This window comes from Leguminivora glycinivorella, chromosome Z (genome assembly GCF_023078275.1).
Source record: "Leguminivora glycinivorella isolate SPB_JAAS2020 chromosome Z, LegGlyc_1.1, whole genome shotgun sequence".
In the NCBI taxonomy this organism is placed as follows: domain Eukaryota; kingdom Metazoa; phylum Arthropoda; class Insecta; order Lepidoptera; family Tortricidae; genus Leguminivora; species Leguminivora glycinivorella.
In genome coordinates, this window is record NC_062998.1 from 26,813,126 (window position 1) to 26,834,407 (window position 21,282).

At 34.9% G+C, this 21,282-nt stretch overlaps 1 protein-coding gene across 1 annotated transcript in view; it reads left to right on the forward strand.

The window, feature by feature from the left end:
• The first annotated feature begins 4,247 nt into the window (after window positions 1–4,247).
• Window positions 4,248–21,282, forward strand: part of LOC125241422 (inactive ubiquitin carboxyl-terminal hydrolase MINDY-4B) — a 48,436-nt gene continuing 31,401 nt past the window's right edge. Inside the window, exon 1 of the mRNA XM_048149903.1 lies at window positions 4,248–4,483. Within this exon, the coding sequence (XP_048005860.1) occupies window positions 4,321–4,483 (163 nt within the window). The 5' untranslated portion in view covers window positions 4,248–4,320. The remainder of the gene's footprint in view (window positions 4,484–21,282) is intronic.

Genomic DNA, 21,282 nt, shown 5'->3' on the forward strand with positions numbered 1-21,282 from the left:
CTACGGAACCCTAAAAACTAGGGTTTAAGTTTAGTTTTAAGTTATTTTTTCTTTTATTTGTTGATTTTGTGTTTAATTTTTTTGTAATTTTATCAAGGATACACGTTGGTTTCTTTTGCTGAAAATTCCCTTTTTTATGAGAAATGTGATGAATTTCATAGCATTTTCCGATAGAGACTAAAATTAACTTTCAAATAAGGCCACATAGTCATACTTTTACTTATATAATATTAAGGGTAATACCAAGTAATACCGTTTGAAAAACGACTTAAAGGTGCGGTTTTTTAACCCAGTAGGTATTAAAAAGTAATCGTAAAATCAAAACGATTGGACTTCGGTCGTTATACACATTAAATCACTAAAATGAAGTTACCTATAATGTTTTAGTAATTATAATCATCACTTTTAGCCACTTTTCTCAAAACATAATTATTCAACAGCAGTCAAGATAACATCAAGAGCATAATTATTTATTATTAATAATGCGTTATAAATATGAAATATTTAGTTGTTGGGGTACACTTGTTAAGTACATGCAGCTCCTGCAAATACACTCAGTGTCAAAAAAATCACACATCTCAATCGTTTGCGTTGAAGCAGTATTTGATTGACCCACATATTAGAGAGCAAGGCGCTCAGGGCCCCTCGTAAGACTATGTGTGGCACTGAGGAACCAGTGGATTGCTACACTGCTGTCCCGCTTGCACTACTCCGCCGGGGCTATTACCCTTAATATTATATACTTAAGTAAAAGTATGACTATGTGACCTTATTTGAAAGTAAATTTTAGTCTCTATCGGAAAATGTCATGAAATTCATCGCATTTCTCATAAAAAAGGGCATTTTGACAAAAAAAACCAGCGTGTATTCTTGATAAAATTACAAAAAAATTAAACACAATAAAATCAACAAATAAAAGAAAAAATAACTTAAGAGGATACGGTAGCGAAAATGCTAAAATGGAAAGGAGCCCCCCTTTCAACTTGGGAATTTTAGTTAAATATACAAGTGTTATTAACTAGATTTATCGAAAAAAAATTGTCCATTAAGAACAACTCAGTCAAAAGATATTTCAAAAAAATCTTTAAAATCGAGGTTCCGCTCTCGACTCTTTCCTCCTTCAAAACTTAATCAATTGGAACGAAATTTGAGAATCTGAATAACAATGAAATAATCTATGTCGGACCGTTTAGCTTTTTTGGTTAATTGTTACCAATCTTGAGTATCACACCTTTTTTTGCGCCACAATGAAAAAGGCCGTTTTTGGAAATTTTTGATTGGCTCTAGAATCTTTAAAAAGCAGAATATCAAAAAAATCAAAACGGTCCGACACAGATAAAAATAATAACAATCTGTGTTGAAAAAATCATTGCTCTATCTTCAAAAACCAGGGAGGAAATAGTTAAGAGCGTTTGTATGGAGAATTGACCCCTACAGTATCGTCTTAAAACTAAACTTAAACCCTAGTTTTGCCTCCTCTGTGTAGCTTTCAGGCCAGAGAACAACCAATATTTCACCTTTACCTCCCCTTTTAAACTCGTCTAGGGTATCAAACCTAGGGAACCAGTCAAATTGCATCCCCGCTTTTTTTCTTTGTAACCACCGTAGACTGGCGATTATTGATTTTAAGAAAATGGTTGACATTGTTTCTTAAAGGTCTTTAATTGTACTTTCAAATGATACCAATATTGATAGGTTACGATGAATAAGATTAGAGGTATATCTGCTTGAAACGAATTTTGCGCGAGGTGTAATTTGGTAGACGCCGAATGTATGGGAACGCGTGTCAAGCGGTACTCCCCGCCTACAGGTATGTTCTTGTAGTTTGCTTATTTATTATCCGATCGTAGAAATTTTAAAAGCAACAGATAGCTTAATAATGTAGTTAAATGATTTATATAACATATTTTTTAGCTAAGTGGCCGTTTTCATTGCCTTTTTGAGTCATAAAAATCAAAAAAGAGAGTAAAAAAAAAGTATTTTTTGCATTATTGTTAATTAAAAAATAACTAACAAAACTATACTTTTCATATATAAGAAATCTTAATCAGGATGTTATACGCTTTCAATCGACACCCCATTTTTCAAAATTGGATAAGGGGTTCTAGACAAATTGGCAAAAAATTTAAACCCGGGACCGCGATCTTTGTGACGTCATAGTTAACCCCCTCACAGTCTGAGAATGCGACAAGTCATTATTTCGTACTCAGTAAAGTCTACCGATCACAACGATACCACTTGTCAGCAGTATACTCTCCAGTCACATTAACTTCAAAACTAGACGACTTTTTTCAATTCCGCCGCCTTACTAATTGTTATTCTGTAGATATTACAGGTACAAGATACCACCCGCAAGGTTGGTTAAATTTAAAATGTGAATCGGAAAGGTTTTTTATCAATAAAAAAAAAGTTATCAAGATACGTGTACGATTTTGTTTTTCCTGTAATATTTATTATAATAGCCATGTTTGATAAAAAATTCATGAATATTTGTTGGTAAACTCCGAAGTTTACCAACAAATATTCATGAATTTTATCTCCGAAGATAAAAGTTGATTAAAAATTGATTTGATATGTACAGTTTGAGCTCTTTCTAACGATACCCCACTTGACATTTACAGTTTGCCCCCCTTTAATTTTGGCCATGTTGTATAATTAATTAATAAATTTAAGGAATAATACTTTCAATTTATAGAAGTTAGCAATGTTCATAACTATTACAAATTTCATATCGATAACATAAGTAGTTTTCGAGATATTAAGTAATGTGACAGACACATACAGATGCATAGAGCGCCACCATAAGGGTTCCTTTTTTACCTATTTGGTACGAAACCCTAAAAAATTTGGTAATTTGTAGCCTGTATGTGTAAAATATTGAAACTTTACATGGAAATATGCTTATCCTCTGCGACTCTTACCAAGAAATGTCCTGTAGTACTAACTTTTTGCTTCTCTATATGTATATACCTACGTTTTATAATAATCATATTAGTCATTTGTTAATAATATTAGCGTAGGGATGTGACGACCCCATCGCCCACTGGTTTTACCAGTACAATCAGTCAAAGCAGGACAGCTTGTAGCGAGCTGTTGGGGAAAAGCGATCCCACGTACCCGAGTGCTGGGGAGTCCTGTTACCCGTAAGGTGGGTAGACTCCTTACGGGTAACAGGACTCACCTCTGGAAGTGAAAATTTGCCTAAGACGCGAGTGGCGAAAGCGGTGGGTGGCCTCTCGACACCCTTGAGCTCTCACACCGGTGTTGCCCTTGGGCCATCTTATATGTCGCTTTTTGTGGGGGCGAGTCACCGTCTCATAAAATTGAATACGGTTTTATCAGGTAGGCGTCCGGTTTTCTCCCATAGTCCAGTATTTAGTCCATCACTTTCATTCAATAACCTAGTTCATTTTAGATTCCATTAATACTCAAATAGTTCTAACACCCTGGCGAGTGCTGCCTCTGCGTGCATCCCATGAAACGGGCAAGGGCGGCATCCGCTCAGTTTACCCCTTACATTTCAGTAAAGTATCAAAACATGTTGGCTTCGGCTCCGCGCACGCCTCCTAAAGGCCCGGAACGCCATTTTTCCGAAATCGGACATCTCTTGGACGTTATACGCTGGTCAATACTTTTTATTGAATCGTCCAAAAAATTTTGCTGTTTAGAAATACCTACCTAACGATAATATATTTTGTTATATTGACGAGACTTGACTCCACAGTCAAACATACATCGTTTTGTGAAATTATGAAAATGTACTGAAACCCAAATGTCTTCAATAAATAAATACACAATAAACTATTAGTAATAATAATTAGCTAGCTACGTTGTTACGTACCTATACTATATATGTATTTTGTAAATAGATACTTAGAAATATGTAGGTCATATCTCAGCTAATTCGAAAATGGTATATGAGTAGGTACCAACATCTTTATTAGAGTGAAATCGACTGGGTTTACTCCACTAGCATTGCGGGTTGGCACATACTCGTACTCAGTGTGATGTGCAACTTTACCTAAGTATTTAAAGGTGCAACATTCTAAGTTATGTAAATTGTAATTTACATAAACATTTTGCCGCACATTGTGTTTGCGAAACGACACGAAACATTCTGTAATTCGAATTCAAACTGTTCAGTGTTCTCATCACACCATTTTCACCATACATTTGTCTGTATATTTACAGACAAATGTATGGTGAAAATGGTGTGATGAGAACCTATTACCTATTGGTAATTATCAAAAATCGTAAGGTTTATAAAACAATGTGTTAAATAACATAGTTAGGTAATCACAATTAAATCAAGTTGCAATAATGGATCATTTGACAAAGTATTTATTGTACAATCGGACACCAAAAACAAATGACAAAATGGATTATGAAGCTATAAAGGCGCAGCAAAAAGGGAACCAAGAAAAAGGAAATATTGATAAAAGACTTCTTTTACTGTCACCGGATCTTGGAAGAAAGAATGAAGGTATGACATAGCAGTAGGTATGATATTTTGACAAAATCATTTCTTATTATTATTAACGTTAACCTTATTAGTCCATGGGCCAGCTGGTCTAATTTTGCCAAACGGTATAATTTGGGGGTACTAAGTTTCCTTTTTACAGCAGTTAGGTAGGCCTATGAGGATGTTAAAAAACCATGATTGCCATCTCAAAATAGTAGCTAAACAAAATGGCCGCCAATCCAAGATGGCGGATATTGAGTTTTAAAAAATCGACCATAACTCCAGAAGTATTGGTCCGATTTCATTTTTATTTCTTTTAAACGAAAGCTCTTTTTCTGTACTTAAATACTTGTCATATTCATTGTTTCGCTAAATTCAACCATTAGTTAGTAATTAACGAAAAATATAAAAAAAATATCTTTTTTCTAAACCTTTCTGTCAAAAATCATGTTTCTACAAAATACCTTGCATATTCTAATAAATATTTAAATGCAGAAAAATAGTGCCATTAATCACCTTTAATTTGATGTATAAAAGATACATATTTAATTTACAAAAACACATAGAGGCTTAAATTTAAAGCTGCCTTCGTTGAAATTCACCGTTGTGCATACAGTACTAAAAGCTTCAGGTTGGAGTGCATACAGTACTAAAAGATGTGTGCAGTTGGGGTGCATACAGTACTAAAAGATGTTGTAGAGTACAAATATGCTGTTTTTAGTTTATTTTAGCAATTGTACAATTAGAATAATAGTTTATGTTAATAGAACATGATAGTATCCATGAGTTTGTAGATATTCGATAGTACTAGGATAAAATTTGTTTAGATACCATATGTGCAACACACCTCAATGATGAAAATTAAGTATTTAAGTGTACTAGGTATATGACTAACATGTGTCGAGACTGTAGAACCATTAACCTTTTGACCGCCACGGACGGCCACGGTGGTCACCGGAAATTCTTGCCAAGGACGCCAACGATACGGACGCCAAATGAAATAAAATTGGGACTCCGTAATGCCTAATTACGCTCATATATTCGCGAATCCGCAATGCAATTCTGTTGCGATTGTGCCTGGGAGACGGAATACTCCGTCATCATCTTGCGTATAAGGGTTAGATCGTATTCCGGATTGAAAATCGTTCCGCATTCAAGGACTCTCAGATTAGAAAAAGAAAAACCTACGCACGAGCGGGTTAGTGAAGAGCACCTCCAGAATTCGGGCAAACTTTAGAAATGTTCTTTAGTACAGAATTAATAGATATTTCTTACCTATATTTTACCGATTACTAAACAACGAAGCCGTTAAATACCGGATGGACAAACTTTGAGACAAATATCACCGCTTAAAGTAGAGCCAAATATTATTAACATGTATTGTTCGTCATTACCGAACGAAAAACGTTAGAAGACGTTAATAACAGACGTTTTAATTACCTACTCACGTGAGTTGAATTTTCATAAAAGGTGTACCAAAATGTGAATGTTTCTATGCAACCTGCTATTGAATCAGAAGAAAAGTTAGCACCCGTATCGACGAATCTCAATTAGTAGAGAGTAACTCCGGGGTTATGCAATCTGGCCAACTTTTTAAACAGGTAGGCATTTATAAAAGCCTCAATAGGGATGATAGATGTATAAATGTATGCCTCATCTTCGATATGCGGATATCATCGTCATCTTCAAAGAAGCACATGTTCCCCGTCAGGTGCTGGAGGAACTGTATGCCGTCGGTGAGTGTTGGGTTAAAGTAGTTAAACATATAGAGGTATGTACAAATTGAAAGTTACGGCAAGGACAGACTTATCCAAAGCTCCATATTTCAGCCTTTATAACAAGTAACAGAAGATACGTTATCCGGAACAACAAATAAAGGTTGGGTTAAGGAATGCCATAAACGACTAACGGAGGTAAGTCATAATAACAAAATCATCCTTCAATGGACCAAAGGACACAGTGGATGTCGAGGTGATGATGCGGCCTACGAGCTGGCCAGGCAGCTGGGGTCGACTGCCGATTCTCCCGATGTCCTTCAGCAAGGTATGCTCAATATGAAACTACACACAGCACACTGGCAAAACCAGATCAAATGCTGCAGTCAAACAAGCCAAGCCTAGCATCAATGGAAAACTCACAAAGACGCTCCTTCAACTAGGGAAAGTCCGCCTGAGAATGGTAACCAATGTCAGAACAGATCGTAGACTACTTAACAAACATATTTTCATAACAGATGCTATGAACATTCCCCTGTGACGAGGGTGCCTCTCACCTGGTGATGGAGTGAGCAGAGTGGCTCCATACAGGAAGAAACATCTCGGATCCCCGAGAGACCTCTCCAAAGTTCTCCTACTCAACATTAAAGGTCTAATAGGATTTCTCGAGGAGATAAGCTGGCAGGATTAGCTAAATCCCCCACATCACGCAAAATAGGCACAAAACGTCGAGTTGTGGCGAACCATAACACAATACAGAGACTTGGGTCGGCCTCGCTGCCGGCGGAGATCACACGGAGGACTTGGATGCCTTTTGTAAGCTAAAGGACGTATTAAGGGCAAGGATACCAGTCACTGGAGACCAACATGTTTGATCAGTGTGTAACTGGGTACTTCCCACCGTGACATAAGCTTGCGAGACGTGGACACTAACAATGTACTAAATGAAGAGGCTAAAAGTTGCATAGAGGTATAGAGCACAACACGTTCAGTATGTCTTTCTACGATGGAAGCGAAACGAGATGATGCTGATGCGGCGACGGGTCAGAATTATAAAGATCGTATTGCTACTCTAAAATGGGCTTGGGCCGGGCCAGGGCACGTAAGTCGTGATTGAAGGTGGAATGCCTGCTATAAAAGTTCGAAAAATTAGGAGAAAATTAATCTGTTACCTGTGATCGTCTTGAAGGCTTGATATTGGTGATATTGGCTCTACAATCTACATTAACGGTAATAAGTAATATATTTCTGTGCGTAAATTAAGGTTTATTCGGTAGGTACCTATATCACGTTGTTTAGTAGTCGGATACTCCATAGATTTGCCTTATTAATGCATTATAGTGAATTTCTCAAGACTATTTTTCTTTTGGGGTGTGTTCTTCACCTTTTGTATGCAAGGATTATTTTAACTAAATATAAGTTTTCTCGAACACGGATCAGGGTTAGGCTTAACCTTTTAAACGCCAAATAGTGAAAAAGAATACGTCGTGCCCCGGATACCAGACAGACGTGGATCGCGATTATTTGAGCAAAATTAGGTGTTAAGAAGGCCCGCATGGGTCCCCAATGTAATTGGCAAAACTGATGGCCATGGTTGGCGTCCTTAGGAAGCATTTCCAGCGACGGCCATATCCGCCCATGGTGGTCAAAAGGTTAATGTGATGAGATAGGACCTCAACTATGTCTAGTTTATTTATTTTGTATTATCTCGGTTGGTTGGCGCTGTATCACTAAAGAAATTTTATACAAATAATCAAATATCTAAAACTGTACTTTACCTATGACATATTTTATTATATTCTTAAAGCTAATGGATTTCGGATACTAACATGTTCAGTTCTTTTCTTAATTGTAAGTACAATTGCAGAAATATACTAAAAACAGCATATTAGTAATCTACAACTTCGACCTGAAGCTTTTAGTACTGTATGCACAACGGTGAATTTCAACGAAGACAGAATTAAAATTAAGCCTCTAATGTGTTTTTGTAAATTAAGTCTGTATCTTTTATACATAAAATTAAAGGTAATTAATAGCACTATTTTTCTGCATTTAAATATTTATTAGAATATGCAAGGTATTTTGTAGAAACATGATTTTTGACAAAAAGTCTTAGAAAAAAAGATATTTTTTTTATATTTTTCGTTAATTACTAACTAATGGTTGAATTTATCGAAACAATGAATATAACAAATATTTGAGTACACAAAAAGAGCTTTCGTTTAAAAAAAATAAAAATGAAATCGGACCAATACTTCTGGAGTTGTGGTCGATTTTTTAAAACTCAATATCCGCCATCTTGGATTGGCGGCCATTTTGTTTAGCTACCATTTTGAGATGGCAATCATGGTTTTTTAACATCCTTATAGGCCTACCTAACTGCTGTAAAAAGGAAACTTAGTACCCCCAAATTATACCGACTTCTTCACTGGCCCATGGACTATATATTTATAGCCAGGGATTAGACTGATGTGTTACGGGATATACCTATTACAGGATAAATTATAATTGTGTTAAGTATCAATGTTAAAGGGCATAGCCGGGTAAGCATGGTGAAACTGCCCTTATGTAAATAATATTTTTAAATTCATAATTAAGCGCACTGTAATAATATTCCTACATGAAAATAAACTACTTTATACTTAAGAACCTTGGTCAAGTATTGCTTGTACGGAATATTAACCCTATGTTATTAGTTTCAGAGAAAATCTCATTAATAGGAATATCAATTTTGTTAACTCAAACTACTGATTCGATTTCGTACTCTGTTGAATATTGTTTCCTCTAAAGTGTAAGTATAGTAAATATCGTTAACGGACATTTACGATATTTACTATTAGTCTAGAGCCAATTTGGCCACAAGTCGTCTCCTTCACGATTTTCGTCGACATCTCTTCTAAATACCTAAAACAGGTATGGATATATTCCTCGTTCTCTCCAGATTACGAATTGACCTGTTTTAGTTTAAGGAGGGGGGGACGGGTCGAGAAAAAGGGGGGGAAAGATGGCGACCGACCATCATAGATATTTATTCACATCTCGAGTCCTATGGCACCAATCTGTTCGTGCGAGGTGTCATTTGAAAGCTTATTAAACCTACTTTAATTGTTTTCAAGTAACTATACTCATAAAAGTAACAGTTTAGGAAATATTTGAAAATATGTGTTTTTTTATCGCGCATGAATTGCACAAGTACTAGTAAAAAATGCGTCTAACTCAATAAAAAATAACTTTACCGCAATTTATGTTATTATAAAATGTTTGCGTCTATTCATGCTCTTTCTAAAAATATAAGTTTCATTCGTATATGATAATATATAACCATTTAATTAAGAATTTTGTTTGGCAGGGGTTATCCTCCAGGTCGCATAAACGGGCGCTGACCGTAGTAAAGTATTCAATATTTTTGAGGTCTTATTTTACGGATCCATATGTGAGAGGTATCGTTTGAAAGACAATTAAACCTACTATAATTGTTTACACATAACTATAGTATTAAAGGTAGCTGTTTACAAAGTATTTGAAAATATGTGTTTTTTATCGAGCATGAATCGCACAAGTACTGGGAAAAAATGCTTCTAAGTCAATAAACAATAACGTTACCGTAATTGATGTTATTATAAAATTTACGCGACTATTCATGAGCTTTCTAAAAATATAAGTTTTATTGGTAAGTGATAATATAACCATTAAATTACGAATTTTGTTTCGTAGTGGTCACTCCGTCGGTCGCATAAATGAGCGCTGACCGTAGTAAAGTATTCAATATTTTTAAGTTCTTATTTTACGGATCCAAATGTAAGAGATATCATTTGAAAGCAAATTAAACCTACTATAATTATTTTTGAATAACTATAGTTATAAAGGTAGCTGTTTACAAAATATTTGAAAACATGGGTTTTTTTTCGAGCATGAGTTGCACATATACAGATAAAAAATGCTTCTAACTTAATAAACCATAACTTTACCGCAATTAATGTTCTTATAAAATTTACGCGAAATTTCATGCGCTTTCTAAAAATATAAGTTTTATTGGTGTATGATAATATATGACCAAGTAATTACGAATTTGGTTTAGCAGGGGTCACTGCGCCCTGTCACGATATTGGGTGCTGACTGACCGTCGCCAAATTTTCTACATTACTCAGATCCTATTTTACTGATAAGTTTGTGAGAGGTATCATTTGAAAGCATATTATGCGTACTATCTTTATTTCTAATACTTCAAGTCGAAAACTTTAGAAGTTTACAAAATATTTGATTAGTAATATGTGTATTTTACTGTGCATGAATAGCATTGGCATTGATAAGACACGCTTCTAGCTCAATAAATTATAGTTTTCCGCAATTGATATAATAACAAAATAAACGGAAAATTTATTACTTACACAAAAAATAAGTTTGGTTTGTATTGCATAAACAATTAATTTTAATTTGTTCAGCTCACCTACTGCGCACCATCATATAAATGGATGTCCACCGTCGTTGCCTTTTTTCATGATTTTTCAGATTTTATTTCACTGATCGTATATTCATAATAAATATAATTTATCACGTATCGAATTTACTTATATACTTAATTGATCAGTAAAATAAAATCTGTAAAATGATGAAAAAATTAAGGCAACGGCGGTGGACATCCGTTTATATGACGATTGACCGTGCGCAGTGGGTATGGTGGACAAATTAACATTAATTGTTTAAGCAAAACTAACAAAACTCATTTTTTGTAAAGGCCATACATTTTGCGGTTCATTTCGTTATTATATCAATTGCGGAAAAATATAATTTATTGAGCTAGAAGCATGTTTCACTCGTATCAGTGCGAATGCTATTCATATACAGTAAAAATACACATATTGTCAAATATTTTGTAAACTTCTACAATTACGACTAAAATTATTAAAAAGTAACGATAGTACGCATAATATGCTTTCAAATGATACCTCTCACAAATTGATCGCTAAAATAGGATCTGAGAAATACATAAAATTAGGCGACGGTTAGCACCTATTTACGTCACGGGGGTGCAGTGACACCTGCTAAACCAAATTCGTAATTACTTGGTTGTATAATAATTATCATCCTAATGCGAACTGCTAAGGAATGGAACATGCTCCCCTCATCTGTATTCCCGGGCGAATACAATCTGGGTGAATTCAAGTCAAGAGTGAATAGGCTGTTACTGAACCAGTGAGCTACAACCTCGGCCTTGTCGTCACTTTCCATCAGGTGCGACTAAGGTCAATCACTGGCCAGTTTATAATAAAAAAAAAAAAAAAAATACATCAATAAAACTTATATTTTTAGAAAGCACATGAAATGTCCTGTAAATCTTATAATAACATTATTTGCGGTAAAGTTATTTTTTATTGGTCATGCACCAAGATACAATCTTAAAAATTATGAAAACGGCAACGAAAATGGTCATCCATGTATATGACGGTGCGCAGTGAGTATGATGGATAAATTAACATTAAATGTTTATGCAATACTGACAAAACTTATTATTTGAAAAGGTCATACATTTCGCCGTTTATTTTGTTATTATATCAATTGCGGAAAAAATATAATTCATTGAGCTAGAAGCATGTTTTACTCACATCGGTTCCAATGCATATTTTCAAATATTTTGTTAGCTACTACAGTTACAACTAAAATTGGACAGTGTTATGGAATAAGCGATCAAGCGACAGTTAGTTGAAATCGAGAAAATGAGCTAGAAAGATTTGAAATTTGAATCAGTTGTTGTAAGTTCATTTATAAAGTAAAAAAGTTAATTTTGACATTGAACCTATAAAAGTGTTCATAATTTAAATAGATAAAAAAAATAACACCATACCTATTCAAGTTTCGAAGTTATTAACGTGTTTCCGCTTGATTCTTTATTGAACTAATACTGGGATGAGGTTAATTTATTTCGTCGTAGCGTACTATGAGACATATTTTGTCGCTTGATTCTTTAATGCAAATTGTTAGAGGTAAAGTGAATACTGGAATAAAATAACATTCCATATATTTGAGTAAATAGTGCTATTGTAAATAAATGAAAAACAATGTTTTCCTCCACAATGATTAGGACTAATCCGTCTAACAATTTAGTTTTGTTCTCCAATCAACTTTTTTTAATAAATGTCAAAAAAATCAGCATATATGGCAAAATTGGCATTGTAACTAATAATAATTCATTAGTACTAGCCAGAATTACACACATAAGATATTATGATATAACACAACCTCTTGATACTTAGTTCTCATTAAGCGAAATATCCTGCAATTTCAAATATGTAACAACGAATTAAACGACACTATTAGGGCGGTTAAATCGATATTGCGTTTATAAATCATCAAAACTTTAAACCAAAACGAATTAATAACATTTTTATGGCGTTTAACTCGATTTTGCGATTTAGAATAATATACGCTTATTATAATTTGTAAAAGTAAATTTGGCGTTCAATTCGTTTTTACGTAACGACTTAGTACACAGGGCCATACAAATTTTAACGTGTCGCTTGATTCTACCCCTTAAAATAAGGCTGTAAGCTGATTTTTCAACAAATAAATAGTCAATACTATAGAAACATTTATATCCGAACTGCATTCATATCTTTTTTTTCGGATTGTGGCGCTTAGTTCGCTATTCCATAACACCGTCCAATTATTGAGAACTAATGATAGTACGCATAATATGCTTTTCAAAAGATTCCTGTTAAACAAAATAGGATCTGAAAAATATAGAAAATTTGGCGACGGTCAGCATCCATACGTGGCCGGGCGCTGTGGCCCCTACTTAACCATATTTGTAATTACTTGGTTATATAATATCATACACCAATAAAACTTATGTTATTAGAAAGCGTATGAAATTCCGCGTAAATCTTATACTAACATCAATTCCGGAAAAGTTGTTGTTTATTGATTAAGAAGCATTTTTTACCAGTAGGTACTTGTGCGACTCATGGTCTATAAAACACATATTTTCAAATATTTTCTAAACAGCTACCTTTATGAGTATAGTTATTTATAAAAAATATAGAAGGTTTAATTAGCTTTGAAACGATACCTCTCGCATATGGATCCGTAAAATAGGACCTCAAAAATATTGAATAATTTACTACGGTCAGCGCCCATTTCTGCGACCGGGCAGAGTGACTCCTGCTAAACCAAATTCGTAATTACATGGTTACATATTATCATATACCAATGAAACTTATATTTTTAGAAAGAGCATAAATAGATGCGGAAATTTTATAACAACATCAATTGCGGTAAAGTTATTGTTTATTGAGTTAGACACATTTTTTCTAGTACTTGTGCAATTCATGCGCGCTAAAAAACACATATTTTCAAATATTTCTTAAACGGTTACTTTTATGAGTAAAGTTATTTAAAAACAATTAAAGTAGGTTTAATAAGCTTTCAAATGACACCTCGCACGAACAGATTGGTGCCATAGGACTCGAGGTGTGAATAAATATCCATGATGGTCGGCCGCCATCTTTCTCTCCCCTTTTTCTCAACCCGTCCCCCCCTCCTTAAACTAAATCAGGTCAATTCGTAATCTGGAGATAACGAGGAACACATCCATACCTGTTTTAGGTATTTAGAAGAGATGTCGACGACTTTTTGTAAAAGAGGTCGTTTGGTCCCTGACTTAGGCCGTTTTCACATTATCCGATCCGATATCTGATGTAGGACCGACATTCTACACCCGATAAACGCTTCCGATAGTGTCGGATGTCGGTCCGATAAAACGCATTGTTCCAAATCAATGAAGTATGATTTTGTATCAAAAATATTTTTAAAAAGTTTTATATTTAATAATTATAAGCACTATATTTCAAATATTTTATTGTAAAATTAAAATAACGAGCATAAAAATACTCAAGTGTGTGCAGGTAAAATAAATAATTTTACATTTAACTATATCTACTAAAACATGAAAAATTTAGTATCCGCAATTCGGAACGATGAATTACAATTTTTTTTTCAACAGAAATTCATCATTAACATCTGTTTAATAGACGCCATTTTTGTCACGCACACTACTACAAACGTATACCTACATTATATACGCACACATACAAATATTATCGGCCGACAGCTGCCGGGGGTCCGGCATGCCAAAAATGTCCGATATCGGCAGTTCGATGGTGCCTCGGACAAAAACTGTTGTAGGAAAGTGCCAGCTGCATTAAATCCGCAATTTTTGCGTTTTATATCGTTTTTTAGTAATAATGATCTATCAAATACATAAATAAAGACCTGGAAGCGCATAAATCTTACATTTTACATCCTTCCTACATCCGATATCGGATCGGATAATGTGAAAACGGCCTTACGATATTTATAGCAAGTGTAATTGGTGTAACCGTTCTTGTGTAATAAATAAATACAAATTAGAGGAAACTTTACGTAATCAACGTCGAAAATACCAAAATGATATTTGCCTACTACATCCAATATCTGAAATGTATTAGTTTCATAATAACCAAAATTCCAAATGACACTTTCTCAGAATACCAAAACTGTATTTACAGTGTACGTTATATTCCTTGCACTGTGTTTTATTATTATCTTTAGTTTTAATTTAGTTAATTAATGCTAACCATTTAGGAAAACATCGTGAGGAAACCGGACTAATTCCAATAAGGTCTAGTTTACCCTTCGGGTTGGAAGGTCAGATGGCAGTCGCTTCCGTAAAAACTAGTGCCTACGCCAAATCTTGGGATTAGTTGTCAAAGCGGACCCCAGGCTCCCATGAGCCGTGGCAAATGCCAGGATAACGCAAGGAGGATGATGAATGCTAACCATTTATGAAAAACTGTGAAAATACAGTTTTCATGCATTTTAGGTAACTATGTTGAGAAAGTTAAGTTTTGGTTTTAAGTTAATTTGACTTTTAGACATTTTGGCAATGCGGTAATTTGAGAAGTAGGTTTAAGTCATTTCGAGTTTTAGACATTATGACACTAATCTGTTTTGGCATTGCGAAGTTTTAGAAGTATGGTATTATGAAATTTGGTTGCAACGAGCCGTAATTGGAAATTTCGGCAAAATATTTTTATGGTGTTTTTCGAATGTATTTTCACCTTAAAAGTAAATGTTATCCGAAGAAATTACACCTAAGTATTAATTTTGTAATTTTTCTCATGAGATCTACTTTTTAACCCCCAACGTAAAAACGACGGGCTGCTATAAGTTTCACGTGTCTGTCTGTCTGTCTGTGGCATCGAGGCTCCCGAACGGATGAACCGATTTAGTTTTCTTTGTTTGAAAGCTGACTTAGTCGGGAGTGTTCTTAACCATGTTTCATGAAAATCGGTCCACTATGTCTGTGTGTTGTCTGAAACTAAGCGAACTCTAGAAAATTTGGTAGGAATATCTATTACACTTTAGTCTTGAAATGTGATCAAGAATATGTTCTTAAAATAATTCGGTTTCCTCATGTTATTTGTACACCGTGACCATCGTGTATTCGGAAATTTGTCTATCTCACAAATTAAAAAAAAAGAATCGAAATCTTTTCCTAATAATTAAAAATGAAAATGAAAATGAAATATTTATTTTTCAAGTAGGCATATTACAATGCGCATATGAACGTCAAATAAAGCTACGCCGGCTCTAACCCTACGCCTCAGCCTCGAGAAGATTTCAGTCCCCCCTCAGTTGGGAGGGGGGTATCCACTATGGGACCGGCAAGAAACTCGGCGGGCAACTTCTTTTCAAAACATTACATCTTATAATTAACATGCATTAAATAACAACATACAATTTAACATGCAAAAGTATTCATCAAAGAATATGAACAGACTAGGTACTCTATGGAAATCAATTTCAATAAATTATATTATTGCTTAATAATACGTCGTTCTTCTTCAGAGAAAACATATCAAATTGTCATAGAAGAAAAAGATAATATGAATCTCAATATCATTAAATATGTAATTTACCTACACAACATAAAATATAAAATATTTGATGTGCTTTCTTATCTGAACTGTGTCCTCTATACATAATACAATTATTTTAATTGCTATTCGTTTTTTGTAGTTTCTGGTTCGGGCCATGCATGTTTGTCTGTCAAATAGTCCTCGACTCTGTAATAAGCCTTTAACATCATTAATTTATGAACACGTTGTTAAAATATATATTTTTGTTATGAAACAACCTTCATTTCATTATAAATGTATACCTATACTGGGTGGGGCCCCTGTAACAAAAGCAAAAAAGTAAACTGTAGGTTATACTCCTTTCAACCATTACCAGCGACTTTTCAAAATTACGATGTCTTAAAATATTTTTTCTACTCCCGAACTGTTATTCGTCATTTACAGGGTCGAGCATAGATCGTTAAAACCCTACATAAAAGATGCCCGCCCCCGCCCGGCGTCCCGCGCACCCACGCATACGATATAGCTCTTAAAGCATTGTTAGGTAGCCTTTAAGGGATATAGCGTGGGTGCGCGGGGCGCCGGGGGCTGGCGGCGGCGACGGCGGCGCGAGGAGTGCGAGCGACAGGGAACAGTGCGAATTTCACGAAAGTTATTCTAGAAAACTACTTATTAAAAAGTAAGTGCATGGTCGTAGAAAAAGTACTGTATGCCACGGTGTTTAACTGAGTTAAAAAATACTCGTGGCGTCTTAATAACAATTTTCGGCTTCGCCTCAAATTGTTACCCACGCCACTCGTCTTTTTTGACCTCATTTAAACGCCTGTTGCATAAAATACTATTAATTCATCCCAAAAAAAATTCAACTTCAACTATTATTGTTGTCATTGTCGTTGTCTGTCACGTTTGAGACTTAACAAAATTCCCAATACTTTTAACGAAAATTTTCAAGGGTGATAATAATCGAAATACAAGTTATTTTTAAAAGTCGCTGAACAAATGTTGGTCAATGTCAATTTAAGGAGTAATAATAGCCTACAGATCAATTTTTTGCTTTCGTTACAGAGCCCACCTGATAGAGTAGAGGTGTTTAAATAGTATTTTGGTGAAAAATAAATTGATTTTCCTTTTTATTATCAGAAACTACGAGCATTGGAGGGATATTATTTTGAACAAACAAAGACATAAAACTCTCTATATAGAGACATAGTCTAAGAGGAAAACTTACCTCGAAACCATTACGAAAATGGTGACACCACAGGTATGGTCAGGTCTAAGTCCATTGTGGTATTTTTGTGATTTGATATAGGTTATTATTTTTACTTGTTGCGACTGTCTAAATTTTAAAACAAAATACAAAAAAAAATCATTTATTCAGCAAATAGGCCACGGGGGCACTTTTACATGTCAACATTACAGAGTATTCATTAAAGTTAAACAAATGAAATTAATAGAAATATTAACTAAAAATATTAATCAAAAGCAAAGTAGCTATACACTGATATAGAATTAGAGATGTATAAAGTCTCTAAATGTCATATTATTACTAACTATAATCAATACATAAAGAAGGCGCAAACAGATACAAAGATAAAAGAAATCTATAATACTTCAACAGTTGTAAAAAACTGAATGTTACAAGTAAAAATATTATTCTTAATCAAATAATCCATGGAGATGTATAGAGTCTCCAAGAGTCAAATTTTATAAAATTAAAATATTTAAAAGTAAAAACCTTTGTCAAATAATACAAAAAAAAATACAGAAAATGAACAGCTAAATTACACATTTCAAGAGATGTACAAGTCTCTAGTTGTCAATCATTAAAGAACAAATCAAGTTTACAAAAAAATATAATCAAAAATCTCAGAGATGTATAAGGTATCTAAGTGTCCAAAAACTAACATTAACTTAATCAAACGACAACAAGATCATTAAAGTAAGGAATCTATTTTAAAATAAAATATAATCAAAATCTCAGAGATGTATAAAGTCTCTAAGTGTCCAAAAGCTAAAATTAACTAAATTAAACGACAACGTGATGGTCTCTAGTGTCATCCTTAAGACATTACTTACTTAAGTTTAATTCTTACAAGAACCAAATGTAGTGTCTGGCAATCCCCTCAAAAGTAAATAATCTAACAAAACATGTGGCCCAGGTAAGCTTGAACAGACCAGTCTCCACAAACAGCACCCGTTCACGAGTATGACGCGTATCTCAGCCATCGCCTCCCTCAACCTCCATTCGGGAAGGTGGCGACCCGATCAACACGCCACCGTAAGCAAAGACTTTTAAGCGAGCATGACATGTTCAAGCTAACAGCAAATTGACAAAAGAAAAATCGACACAGTGAGACACGACATTAAGCTTGTAGGTGACATTAAAGAGGGCAACAACGCCTAGTATAGCTATACATAACTAATTACATGCTCAACGTGACTTAGAGATGTAAAGGTCTCTAAGGGTCAGTGTACTATCATACTTTAAATAAATTTTATATAACTACGCTATATAATGAAAACAAAAATCTTAGAGGTGTATAAGGTCTCTAAGCGTCCTACTAACATAACTAATGATACAATACAATCACATGAGAAAAATTACGCTGTGTCATTTTTACTGGATACTAGTACGGTTGTATTACAAACTCCTGCTACCATAATCAAGCAACTGGCTTAAAGGCATTTTTATCATCTATAAAATCATTTACCGTATAGTAAGCTTTACCTAGCAAACAGCGCTTAACATGTGACTTAAATTTGCCGAGTGGCAAGTTCACTACATCAATGGGGCAAGTTCACTACATCAAACAAATTATAGATCTACTTAAAACAAAAAAATGTAACGATTGCCAATTACTGGCGCTTTAGGGTAGGGATTAGTGTAGCAAGTATTTCCATCTATTTTATAACCTTGTCAAACTGACATTGTCTTGCCCGTAATTCTCCAAGGAAATTCGGTTTCTGCAACAAACCATGTGTAAATCATTTAAATTTGCATGAATCGTATCAATACATAAAAAGCATGACAAACAATAGTTATATCTTGCAGAATGGAACAGTGGTTACCACCACTAACCAACAGTTTTACAACCATAGATCACGACAAACACATCTAAACAGTAAAGCTTATATTATCCATATTGTATGTACTATTTGTAGGTGTGAAATAAATCACTGTTCAAAAAGAGACGGTTAGACAGACATCACGAACAGTCTTTAGAAAATCTAAAACTAAAATATTGAGTAAAGCATTCTGGTTATTTATTAGTCTTTTTACTCCGTTTCAATCGTGCTGAGTTGGCTTTCAAGTTTCCACTTATGACATTAGTTTTTGTGGGAGCCCATCGTGCGCCCTGTTCCTGATACACCAGTATGTAGGTTGTAACTGACTAGGTAGCCAGATTTAATTTAAAGTTGATCACACAATTTTTGGTACATTTATAATTTACAGTGTATTCCTACACTCCAATCCATGTTCCACCCCGCCACTAACCCTATCCCACATCGATCACTCAACCCCACAGGCGGCACAGCACATCGACCCTGATCACAGAACCATCAACCGCAACCCTTCAACCACTAATCTCAACCAATTCCGCTCCAAACCGCTCAGCCTAGCTGAACACACTACTTTTTAAGAGGATACGATACCGAAGCACGAATTCAAATTTGAGATTTTTAGGTCTTTATCGCCGTCGCGCTGACGGGGGTGGAACCCACAGAGAGGCCCTGTGTGCGTGCGCGTGGCGCACGCACACACCCGCGTCCGCCGCCGGCGCGAGTACTTACTCGCGCTCAAGCGCTCTCTATATTTGTCTAGTTTCGGACTTCTGATGCATTATGTTCTGGACTCCGTGAAGATATTAAGTGTACTGATTTGACTAAAATGCAAATTTGTAATGTTTTAAGGAATGGTAGAAACAATTCCTTACCTTATATATACATAATGTGATTATCTTAAAAGATGATTTCTTTTAAGATAGTCACATTGTTAGCGAAATAAAGTTATTCGGTATGTAAAAAGCTAAAACCTTTTCGATTTCAAAGAGAAGCCATATTATAGGAGTAGGTACGTACAATCAACCAATTAATCTGAATCCTAGGTCATAGGCCAATCTAGACCCTTTCACAGTAAAAGTAAAACTGACTCTGTAGCAAATAAAGGACGGTGTTAATACGACAGGGTTCTAGAGTGGCCTAGGATTCTACATAATTGGTTGACAGTATCTACCTACCAAAAATGTATGTGAATCTTATTCTTTTTTTTTGCACATGTTTGACAGAAGTGACAGCGAGGGTGAAGACACATATATCAGCATCGAATCGCATTTAGCTGGATGATTTTGGACACACTATACGCATCGGAAGTTAAAGTATGCTGTTACATGTGTTCAGGTGCTAAAGGGAGCTAACGCACGTTTTTAAAGCTGAAGTATCATATAGCATGCATTTCATCCGCTAAAGCATGCGATCGCATGCTATTGAATTTAATTAAACTTGAAAACTTTAATTAAACCAAAGAAATTAAAAACGAGAAATGTGGGTAGAAACGTAATACAACTTCCTGCAACTGTATTTCGCAGATCGTTTGAATGTGCTAAAATATGGAAATTGTTGTCGTCCTAAAATTAGTCCTTTGCAAGGACACTGGTTAAATAAGCACATAATCACATATGAATATCAAAATTGCGTATTTTGCAAATACTTACGGTTAGATGACATTATTTTCGCTATTTCTTGCCATGCATTTTCCTTCCTCTGATGATCACTATATATTGGTGAAGCCATGTCATAAAGGCAAGGATATTTTTGCACTAAGTAGCATAATCAATTTATCTTCGTCCATTTTCGCAAGTAAGTAATTATTGCAATGTAAACAAACTAGTGCACTTTATTGCTAGATGGACACGTAGTGATAATGACGCGGTCGTCCACCCGCACTCTGTGAATATCATGCTTAAGCAGCCTTGCTCATTCGCATCCCTCCCTTAAGCAGCCGTTATCAATCGCAAGTGTCATGACTCACGCGTAATCATCTTTTCTCATCCGCAAGCATCTAACCTCGTGTCATAAGCAGCCGTTCTCATGCTTTATCTTGAATAAGCATTCTTCAGCATGAGAAGTGGATAGTTACACTTATACGCATTTGATGCTGAAGCTGAATCGATGCGGAAGGGTGAATTGATGCGGACGCATCTCCATACAA